The 12,156-nt window shown below is 43.6% G+C and overlaps 1 protein-coding gene across 2 annotated transcripts in view; it reads left to right on the top strand.

The window, feature by feature from the left end:
* LOC112248508 (oxysterol-binding protein 2) overlaps positions 1 to 10,391 on the top strand; it is a 90,449-nt gene extending 80,058 nt beyond the window's left edge. For both annotated transcript variants that reach the window (XM_024417594.2, XM_024417596.2), the window contains 6 exons: positions 116 to 236; positions 4,667 to 4,770; positions 5,809 to 5,904; positions 6,147 to 6,331; positions 6,507 to 6,727; positions 7,639 to 10,391. In XM_024417594.2, coding sequence (XP_024273362.1) covers positions 116 to 236; positions 4,667 to 4,770; positions 5,809 to 5,904; positions 6,147 to 6,331; positions 6,507 to 6,727; positions 7,639 to 7,781 — 870 coding nt within the window. In that variant the 3' untranslated portion in view covers positions 7,782 to 10,391. The remainder of the gene's footprint in view (positions 1 to 115; positions 237 to 4,666; positions 4,771 to 5,808; positions 5,905 to 6,146; positions 6,332 to 6,506; positions 6,728 to 7,638) is intronic.
* The last annotated feature ends 1,765 nt before the right edge of the window (positions 10,392 to 12,156 follow it).

The following is a 12,156-nucleotide window of genomic DNA, read 5'->3' as shown; positions in this document are numbered from 1 at the left end:
ATTTAGTGCCTCTACAAAACATTCATGCTATGATGATACACAAAAAGTACCAATCATGACATACTATAAGCTAGAGCAGTGATCTTCATTTGAACGTGTAAATACCCCCCCCTAGGTGAGCCATCACCCCCCAGCAGCATCTCACCATGTGATTTCTCAGCGAGGCTGGACCCTCTGGCAGGAAATCACCATAGCCAGCAAGTTTCGTGGCAAATACCTCTCCATAATGCCTCTGGGTGAGTTGCTGTATATTCAGCATGTACTGAGCACTGTCAACACACACTCAATGCAAATAAAGGTCTCATGACTGTGTACAGTGGCCTCTGTAATTATAGGGACAGTGAAGCATGTTTTCTTCTTTTGGCTCTATACTCCAAAAGTTTGGATTTGACATCAAACAATGACTGAGGTTAAATTGCAGACTTTTTATCCACATCGGGTGAACCGTTTAGAAATGACAGCACTTTTTGTATATAGTCCCCCCATTTTAGGGGGGAAAAAGTATTGGGACAAATTCACTTACAGTACCAGTCAAAAGTTTGGACACCTACTCATTCCAGGGTTTTTCTTTCTTTTTTATATTTTCTACATTGTAGAATAATAGTGACGACATCAAAACGATGAAATAACACATATAGAATCATGTAGTAACCAAAAAACAAATCAAAATATATTTGAGATTCTTCAAAGTAGCCACCCTTTGCCTAGATGACAGCTTTGCACACCTTGTAGTCACCTGGAATGCATTTCAATTAACAGGTGTGCCTGTTTAAAAGTTCATTTGTGGAATTTCTTTCCTTAATACGTTTGAGCCAATCAGTTGTGTTGTGACAAGGTAGGGGTGGTATACAGAAGAGAGCCCTATTTGGTAGAAGACCAAGTCCATATTATGGCAAGAACAACTCAAATAAGCAAAGAGAAATGACAGTCCATCCTTACTTTAAGACAAGGTCAGTCAATCCTGAAAATGTCAAGAACTTTGAAAGTTTCTTCAAGTGCAGTCACAAACCATCAAGCTCTATGATGAAACTGGCTCTCATGAGGACCGCCACAGGAAAGGAAGACCCATAGTTACCTCTGCTGCAGAGAATAAGTTCATTAGTTACCAGCCTCAGAAATTGCAGCCCAAATAAATGCTTCACAGAGTTCAAGTAACAGACACATCTCAACATCAATTGTTCAGAGGAGACTGCATGAATCAGGCCTTCCTGGTCGAATTGCTGCAAAGAAACCACTACGAAAGGACACCAAGAGGAGACTTGCTTGGGCCAAGAAACGCAAGCAATGGACATTAGACCGGTGGAAATCTGTCCTTTGGTTTGATGAGTCCAAATTGTACACTGCTCAAAAAAATAAAGGGAACACTAAAATAACACTTCCTAGATCTGAATGAATGAAATATTCTTATTAAATACTTTTTTCTTTACATAGTTGAATGTGCTGACAACAAAATCACACAAAAATGATCAATGGAAATCAAATTTATCAACCCATGGAGGTCTGGATTTGGAGTCACACTCAAAATTAAAGTGGAAAACCACACTACAGGCTGATCCAACTTCGATGTAATGTCCTTAAAACAAGTCAAAATGAGGCTCAGTAGTGTGTGTGGCCTCCACGTGCCTGTATGACCTCCCTACATCGCCTGGGCATGCTCCTGATGAGGTGGCAGATGGTCTCCTGAGGGATCTCCTCCCAGACCTGGACTAAAGCATCCGCCAACTCCTGGACAGTCTGTGGTGCAACGTGGCGTTGGTGGATGGAGCGAGACATGATGTGCTCAATTGGATTCAGGTCTGGGGAACGGGCGGGCCATTCCATAGCATCAATGCCTTCCTCTTGCAGGAACTGCTGACACACTCCAGCCACATGAGGTCTAGCATTGTCTTGCATTAGGAGGAACCCAGGGCCAACCGCACCAGCATATGGTCTCACAAGGGGTCTGAGGATCTCATCTCGGTACCTAATGGCAGTCAGGCTACCTCTGGCGAGCACATGGAGGGCTGTGCGGCCCCCCAATGAAATGCCACCCCACACCATGACTGACCCATCGCCAAACCGGTCATGGGGGAGGATGTTGCAGGCAGCAGAACGTTCTCCACGGCGTCTCCAGACTGTCATGTCTGTCACATGTGCTCAGTGTGAACCTGCTTTCATCTGTGAAGAGCACAGGGCGCCAGTGGCGAATTTGCCAATCTTGGTGTTCTCTGGCAAATGCCAAACGTCCTGCACGGTGTTAGGCTGTAAGCACAACCCCCACCTGTGGACGTCGGGCCCTCATACCACCCTCATGGAGTCTGTTTCTGACCGTTTGAGCAGACACATGCACATTTGTGGCCTGCTGGAGGTCATTTTGCAGGGGTCTGGCAGTGCTCCTCCTGCTCCTCCTTGCACAAAGGCGAAGGTAGCGGTCCTGCTGCTGGGTTGTTGCCCTCCTACGGCCTTTCCACGTCTCCTGATGTACTGGCCTGTCTCCTGGTAGCGGCTCCATGCTCTGGACACTACGCTGACAGACACAGCAAACCGTCTTGCCACAGCTCGCATTGATGTGCCATCCTGGATGAGCTACACTACCTGAGCCACTTGTGTGGATTGTAGACTCCGTCTCATGCTACCACTAGAGTGAAAGCACCGCCAGCATTCAAAAGTGACAAAAACATCAGCCAGGAAGCATAGGAACTGAGAAGTGGTCTGTGGTTATCACCTGCAGAACCACTCCTTTATTGGGGGTGTCTTGCTAATTGCCTATAATTTCCACCTGTTGTCTATTATTTTGCACAACAGCATGTGAAATGTATTGTCAATCAGTGTTGCTTCCTAAGTGGACAGTTTGATTTCACAGAAGTGTGATTGACTTGGAGTTACATTGTGTTGTTTAAGTGTTCCCTTTATTTTTTTGAGCAGTGTATATTTTTGGTTCCAACCGCTGTGTCTTTGTGAGACAGGGTAGGTGAACGGATGATCTCAGCATGTGTGGTTCCCACCGTGAAGCTTGGAGGAGGAGGTGTGATGGTGTGGGGATGCTTTGCTGGTGACACTGTCGGTGATTGGTTTATTTAGAATTAAAGGCACACTTAACAAGCATGGCTACCACAGCATTCTGCAGCAATACGCCATCCCATCTGGTTTAAGCTTAGTGAAACTATCATTTCTTTTTCAACAGGACAATGACCCAACAGATATACAGGCTGTGTAAGGGCTATTTTACCAAGAAGGAGAGTGATGGAGTGCTGCATCAGATGACCTGGCCTCCACAATCACCCGACCTCAACCCAATTGAGATGGTTTGGGATGAGTTGGACCACAGAGTGAAGGAAAGCAGCCAACAAGTGCTCAGCATTATGTGGGAACTTCTTCAAGACTGTTGGAAAAGCATTCCAGGTGAAGCTGGTTGAGATAATGCCAAGAGTGTGCAAAGCTGTCAACAAGGCAAAGGGTGGCTACTTTGAAGAAATATTTTGATTTGTTTCACACTTTTTTGGTTATTACATGATTCCAAAATAAAGAAAAACCCTTGAATGAGTAGGTGTGTCCAAACTTTTGACTGGTACTGTATATGAAAGTAGAAAAAAGTTACGTATTTGGTCCCATATTCATAGCATGCAATGACTACATCAAGCTTGTGACTCTACACATTTGTTGGATGCATTTGCTGTTTATTTTGGTTATGTTTCAGTTTATTTTCTGCCCAATAGAAATGAATGGTAAATAATGTATTGTGTCATTTTGGAGTCACTTTTATTGTAAATAAGTATATAATATATTTCAAAACACTTCTACATGAATGAGGATGAACCATGATTACAGATAATCCTGAATGAATTGTGAATAATGAGTGAGAAATATACAGATGCACAAATATCATACCCCCCAAAAAACGCTAATCTCCCCTGTTATTGTAATGGTGAGAGGTATGATATTTGTGCGTCTAACTTTCTCACTCATCATTATTCACCCGATATGGATGGAAATACACAAATTTCAGTTGCCAGTCTGTACTAACCTTATAGTCCTTGTATGATTTCAAATCCACAACTTTTGGAGTATAGAGCCAAAAGAAGAAAAGATGCTTCACTGTCCCGATAACTACAGAGGACACTGTATATATGTTTATAGGTGGGAACACCGGGATCTCTCTGTAGGTCAGGCCTCTAAAACCCCGGCAACCTCAGCATCACCTCTGTCCCTCCCATTCCCTCCCAGTCACTCACTAAAACATAGATGGATGAAAATGAATCTAACGACCCCTGTGACAGATGCATAAACTCTGGCTGTGCCCATGGGTCTCTAAGGCCCTAAATGAGAGATGAATAGATCCCATAGATGTGATTGATACATATCCTATAACATGAAGCCATGTTATCCATTTGAACTATACAGATTATCCTCTTGTTTGTTTATTGTAATCCTAGTGAGATTTAAGTACAGACTGAGTCTCTGCCTCTCTCTCTCAGCCACTCCTGTGTTATCAGGCCAGGTCTCTGCAGGTTGGACTGACCTTGTTTATAAATGACTCAAAATAAGAACCAGAATATCAACCACAATACATGTTGCCTTGTTACGGTGTTGTCACTCTTTCTCTGACTGCATTTCATCCCCTCCACTCCATCTCTCGATTTATATCTCAATGTTCTCTCCTTTTTTGGCCTTTCCCCTCTCTCCCCAGGTGCCATTCACCTGCAGTTCCACTCCAGTGGGAACCATTATGTGTGGAGGAAGGTAACCTCCACCGTGCACAACATCATCGTGGGCAAGCTGTGGATTGACCAGGTCTGTCTACTAACTACATCATGGCTCTTCTCCCTCCTCCTCCCATGTTCTTACCTGTCCATGTCTCTCTCCTACTCTCCTCTTGTGTCCTCATTGTCTGATTCAGTCAATATCCATGCGACCTGTATGTCAGCCCTCCATGTGTGTCATCTATCATCTAATGTTTTCTATTTTCATCCTGTAGCTGTTTGCAATGTAATCCAGGCTGGTGAAGTGAGTGTTGTGTGGAGGCAGAGGTCAATGGCAACAGAAACGAACAGAACAGCACACGAATAAGCCTGTTTGTGGTCTCTGATGGTTTCTCTGCCTCTCTCTCTGTGATGACTCAATTACAGTCTGTAACTGTCTGTCTGTTGGTCTATCACATCATATGTCTGTAGTACTACTTGGTACTATGTACCAGCCCCTCACTGGAATGGGAGGAGGAGGAGGAAGACAGGGGTCAGGGAATAAACTCAAGCGAGCATATGATTTTTGGCACACTCACAAACACCCTCTCAGCAGTCCCTAAAGCACACCGTAGTGTCATTTATATAGAGCTTCCTAGTAGAATCTCATTACATCCCTGAGGGGGATAAATGTAAAGATACTGTTCTGATACAGCTGTGGAATGTTCTGATGACTCATCGGTTGTTTCTGATTTTAATTGATGCTAACCAGAAATTCTCCCTCCTATTCCACCTGCGTCTTTTCTTTTCTCTTCCATCCCATTCTACCCTCCCTTTTCCCTCTGTCTCTATCCCTCTCTCATTCTCTCATTCTCTCTCTTTCTCTCTCTCTCATTCTCTCTCATTCTCTCATTCTCTCTCTCTCATTCTCTCTCTCATTCTCTCGTTCTCTCTCGTTCTCTCTCGTTCTCTCTCGTTCTCTCTCATTCTCTCTCATTCTCTCTCGTTCTCTCTCTTTCTCTCTCTCTCTCATTCTCTCTCTCATTCTCTCTCTCATTCTCTCTCTCTCTCTCTCTCTCTCTCTCTCCCTCTCTCTCTCATTCTCTCTCTCTCTCTCTCTCTCTCTCTCTCTAACTCTCTCTCGGGGCAGTCAGGGGACATTGAGATAGTCAACCACAGGACCAAGGAGACATGCCAGCTCAAGTTCTCCCCCTACAGCTATTTCTCCAGGGAAGTCCCACGCAAGGTACATGTCACCACCATCACAACCCTCTAATCAGCACTAGCTGAAACCTGACCGTGGCATGATGAGCTCATAGGCTCGGCTGTCACACTGTTGTGTGCTGCCCCCTGCTGGATAATGCAAGAGAATATATCATTTTTGAATGGACTATTTCAAAAATAGTTGTTAATAATTAACTATAGTGAGGGATATTGTATTAATTTCTACAAACGGAATGATACATTTTCTCTGTGTGTGTTGTCCAGGTGACAGGGGTGGTGTCAGACAGTGGAGGGCAGGCCCACTACATCCTGTCTGGCACGTGGGACGATAAGATCGAGAGCTCCAAGATCGTCCAGAGCAGCAAAGGGGGCAGTGGCTCCGAGGGCAAGCAGAAGACAGTCTACCAGACCCTGTCCCCCAAACTACTGTGGAAGAAATACCCTCTCCCGTAAGCACTGCCCAGCCTGCCCAGCCTCACGCAGTAAAACACTACAGCAGATAACACAGATCACCATCTAATCCAACAACACAACAAGGATTACTACGTTATAGAGCACAGATCAACCTAACCGCTCTCCTCTATCTCCCACCCACCTCCTCTCTTTTCTCTCTCTCTCTGTTAGGGATAATGCTGAGAACATGTACTTCTTCTCCTCGCTGGCGCTGACGTTGAATGAGCCGGAGGATGGGGTGGGGCTGACGGACAGCCGGCTGAGACCGGACCAGAGGCTGATGGAGGCGGGGAGATGGGACGAGGCCAACTCTGAGAAACAGAGACTAGAGGAGAAACAGAGAGCTGTGAGGAGGAGGAGAGAGGCAGAGGCCACAGATGCACTTGATGACGGTAAGAGGGAGGGAGGGAGGGCAGGGTGGAGAGAGAGAAAGAGGCAGTGGAGAGTTGACAGAGAGAACAACGGATAGAGAGAAAGGAGCAGGGTAGAAAGGGAAATGCCTTTATTAAGTCCAATAACTTTGAATCATTCCTCCCTTCCCCTGACCTTGATGTAAATGCTATGACAAAAGCAGTATTACCTGGAGTGAGACAGATGAGAATTGAAAGTGAAGAGCTAATGGAGGCTACTGGGGGGTGTACAGAGAGGAAACAGCAGAGCAGACACTTGTCATCCTGGTCACATTGTTAATGTCCAGTGCTCTGTGTAGCTGTGGGACCTAGGCTTGGCTGTATTTTGATGTACCCATGACGCATCTCTCTTTTCCTCCCTCTGTTGGTGGTCAGAGTGTGATTATGATGACTCTGGTGAGTGGGGGTTGCCTTGTGTCCCCCCCCGTTGTGCATCACCCTCTCCCCCACACCCCCATCTTTTTTTGTGTTGACCCTCCCCTCTGTGGCCTGCCAATGGCAGCGTTCCAGGTTGTCTTTGTGTCTGAGATTACTATATCATATTAATGTGGCCCAGAGACCTTAAACACTTCTCCAGATGTTTAACGTGTCTGGATCATCTAGCTCTGTGCAGCACCACTGCAATAAAGACAACCTGGAACTGGAAGGGATCCTTTATGAGGTCTGCATGCTGACTGACTCCCTAGTACCCACTCTTCCAGACTATGACCCAGGAAAAAGCCGCTCAATCTTTTTCCTGCTGCCATGCGCCTCTTTCATTCAGACTTGACTTGGCCCTCCATACGGCTGTACTGTTTCTGAGCCAGAGAAACAGACATAGAGGTGTGTGTAATGTGTGGTAGTGACCTGACAGTAGCCCACTGTATAAGTGACGCTTGTGTCTCTTCGCCCAGGTCGGGAGTACGAGGGCTTCCAGCCACAGTGGTTCCACAAGAGGACGAACGCCATCACTGGAGAGACAAACTTTGTGTACAAGGGGGGATACTGGGAGGCTAAGGACAGTCAGGACTGGAATATGTGCACTGAAATCTTCTAAGCCTCGACCAGACACATCCTACCCCCTCACTGGACTCACCCAGGCCCAGGAGACTGCTCTACCGCTGGGTCTGGGTGTTGACCTCTGTGTGCAACTGTGTATGTCTCACACACTCACAATACAGTTTACCTCCCCACGGACACACACACTTCATCTGTTTTACAGAGTCAAAGGAGAGAAGGGGCCTTCTATAGGTCCTCCCTGACAACATAGCACTGAGCTGTATGGGGGTGTGAGAGAGAGGAGAGATTGAATACCATAGAAAATGGACCCAATAGAGATGTCCAAAATAATCAGGTGCTCCACACACGCTACCCACAATGCACTATTCCTCTGCTCAGCACATCATTTTTTCTGGGTTTTAATGATTGAATAGCAACCCATCTAAATCAGTTCTCCTCTCCTCCACTGTAGACTGGGATGGGATGAAGTCTATCCTCTCTAACAGACAGACCGACAAACAAAAAGAAGGCCACAGAAGTTTATAGAAAGACAGTATACTTTAAAAGGATGGACATTTATTTTGATTAGTAACTGGTATCGGAAAGTGCAGGTAGGCACAGACTCCAACGCTTGAATTAGTTTGTCATCTATGTCCGTCTGCCTGGTAAAGAACTTAAGTTCCCTCTGTTCTTTTCTCCATTGCAGGAGGAACAAGGTTTAGACCTGCGTATAACCATATAGAGCTCAGACCGTAACCAACGTGGTTTGACAACCAGAGTACTTTTCCAAACACAAACTGGGTATATTGTGATACCTCCCAAACACAGTCACACTTCCACTCCACTGGTAATTGAATCTTTGTCTATTGGGTAAATAAGCACTTTTCTTTGTTCTTTGTGGGTTAATGCATATCCGTGTTGATGTTGAGACTCCAGCCTGGGCACTGTACACTCACCCAGTCATTTGGTGCTTAACCATAGAAACACATACACTTCTATTGTGCAGTGAGTCATTTAAAGGATATAAATGGCATTGTAGCTAGAACCTGCACACCAATTACTTGTCCCAAAAACAGATCCATCATCCCACACATGAATATCTAGGCAGAGTGTGAATTCTACACCCCAGTGTATAGTTCTACAGCCTATATGACAGACAGGAGCCTGCTCTGGACCTGTAATTGTATTCCTACAGAACTGGCTGATGTTGCTATAGCACTGAAGGAGGCCCATGTTTGCTACTGACAGCATATTGGCATCTTACCACAGACAGACAGCATGCTCCTCAGGCCTCCCATAGCATACCACTGTTCAGCCAGGGAGGGCTGCTAGTGGAGACACTGGCTCCCAGGCACTGACCTAGGTTCACCTGAGCATAAACCTAGTCCTAACTCCTAGTGTTGAAGAGCTGTGGACAGGCTGATCTGGGATCAGCTGGTGAAGGCACTGTCAGTATTTTGCCTTTAAGAACTGATTTGTGCACTACATGTCTTAGGTGACAGGATTCTTGACAAAGTGTTAGTATATTTTGTAATTACTGTTAGGAATGTAGTATTTGGGCTGGAAGTATTGTACCTACTGTCTGGCCTTTTGTGTGAATATTTTGTGATAACAAGATAATAACAAGACAATAATATGATTATAAAACAGTTCTAATAATAATCGGAACAATAAGTCATGTTTATAGTTGAAATCTGAAGTTTTAATGAAAATGTACTGTTACTGTACCTTTTTAATTTAAATTGATCCAGCCAGTTAGAAGTTGATTCTAACTACCGCCCACGGTTTGGTTGCAGATTTAATGTTTTGTATTAATAGAGACTTACTCTCACACTGAAAATTATTTTTATACAAAGTTGTTGATATTGGCATATTGTTTACTTGGTTTAGATTTGCAGTTCACAAACAAGCAACCACATCTGACAGTGCCCCTGGTGTGGCCCATAAGGTTTCTGAGGTCAGTTGTTACAGAGATCTGGTATGTGCTCTGGAAGGAAGTGGAAGACACACAGAATACCATCCTCAGCCCAACATATCTGTCTGGAGGGCTATAGGGGTTGCTGGGGGTGCATACAAACTAGAAAATACTCATCAAGCAACTGCTGAATGTAATGTGAACCAGGAAAATGTGAAAGTTTAAACTGTGAGATAGTAATTATCCCCCAATCACTTTCATGCTCCCAACTGCTTTTCATTTGAACTCAGAGTAACCCTCCTCCACCGGAAGCCTATAATATAAAGTCTCAACGGGGCAGAGAATTAGGTTGTTACAAGCACATTCTGACCAGGCACTTACTCTCTTTAACCCCGTGAACAACAGCCTCCATTTTCTGCACTATTTATGTTTGGTTCCAGTTGATCTACTTTGTACCCATAACCTTTCAGCAGACACACAGGCACGTATACATTAGTCACATAACCATAACACACTCACACATGTATAAGTACTGACCACATTGGCAAGAACAGTACATTATTAGTGGAAGAAATCAAGTGGGTACAGCAGGATGACATGGTTCCCCACATTGGAATGAATTCTCACTATTCTGGACCCAATCACAGTAAGGGGTTTTATATATTGTAAATGTGTCATTGTATAGACAATACTACAACGTCATGTACAGTATTACTGGGCGAGAAACAGTATTGAAATGTGGGGAAGAAAGAGTATGATGTGCAGGGCAAGTATGACTTTTTTCTCAATCATCAACTCCTTATAGATTTAGTTTACTATATTGGGTTTGAAATATAATGAGTTTTATATATGAATATACATATATTATATTTTGAATGATGATAAACACATCATACATTTTAATCATTTATTTTGAATATCCAAATGACGTCACCTCAAAGATGGGTGGGTGTGGGTTGCTAGGCACCCCAGCCAGGGCCTGTGTAAGAGACTGATTAGTAGCAATAGTGGTGATGTTTAGATGATTTATTCATTCATGACACTTGTTGGGGTAAAGAAGATGTTCATCTCTGCTCTGTGCAGAAAGGAAAAACTGAACAACCAAAGCATCTGTGCAGTGTACTGTAGCCTAAAAGACTCTTTATCTGCCTTCCTAATGACATTATCTTTTTCATTTTACCCACACTTAATTCAGTATGGTTTGATTTACCCAAAAACACTTTTTCAATATTTTTATTTTCTAATTTGAACCTTTATTTAACTAGGCAAGACAGTTAAGAACAAATTCTTATTTACCATGACGGCCTACACTGGCCAAACCCAGACGACACTGGGCCAAATGTGCACCGCCCTATGGGACTCCCAATCACAGCCTGGAATCAAACCAGGGTGTCTGTAGTGACGCCTCTTGCACTGAGATGCAGTGCCTTAGACCACTGCGCCACTCAGGAGCCAAAATCCAGTATGGTTTGATTTACCCAACAACACTTAATCCAGTATTGTTTGATTTAACCAACAACACTTAATCCAGTATGGTTTGATTTACCCAACAACACTTAATCCAGTATGGTTTGATTTACCCAACAACACTTAATCCAGTATGGTTTGATTTACCCAACAACACTTAATCCAGTATGGTTTGATTTACCCAACAACACTTAATCCAGTATGGTTTGATTTACCCAATAACACTTAATCCAATATGGTTTGATTTACCCAACAACACTTAATCCAGTATGGTTTGATTTACCCAACAACACTTAACCCAGTATGGTTTGATTTACCCAACAACACTTAATCCAGTATTGTTTGATTTAACCAATAACACTTAATCCAATATGGTTTGATTTACCCAACAACACTTAATCCAGTATGGTTTGATTTACCCAACAACACTTAATCCAGTATGGTTTGATTTACCCAACAACACTTACTCCAGTATGGTTTGATTTACCCAACAACACTTAATCCAGTATGGTTTGATTTACCCAATAACACTTAACCCAGTATGGTTTGATTTACCCAACAACACTTAATCCAGTATGGTTTGATTTACCCAACAACACTTAACCCAGTATGGTTTGATTTACAACAACACTTAATCCAGTATGGTTTGATTTACCCAACAACACTTAACCCAGTATGGTTTGATTTACCCAACAACACTTAATCCAGTATGGTTTGATTTACACAACAACACTTAATCCAGTATGGTTTGATTTACCCAACAACACTTAACCCAGTATGGTTTGATTTACCCAACAACACTTAATCCAGTATGGTTTGATTTACCCAACAACACTTAATCCAGTATGGTTTGATTTACCCAACAACACTTAATCCAGTATGGTTTGATATACCCAACAACACTTAATCCAGTATGGTTTGATTTACCCAACAACACTTAATCCAGTATGGTTTGATTTACCCAACAACACTTAACCCAGTATGGTTTGATTTACCCAACAACACTTAACCCAGTATGGTTTGATTTACCCAACAACACTTAATCCAGTAT

This window comes from Oncorhynchus tshawytscha, linkage group LG04 (assembly GCF_018296145.1).
Source record: "Oncorhynchus tshawytscha isolate Ot180627B linkage group LG04, Otsh_v2.0, whole genome shotgun sequence".
Lineage (NCBI taxonomy): Eukaryota > Metazoa > Chordata > Actinopteri > Salmoniformes > Salmonidae > Oncorhynchus > Oncorhynchus tshawytscha.
This window is presented reverse-complemented; position numbering and strand designations above follow the sequence as displayed.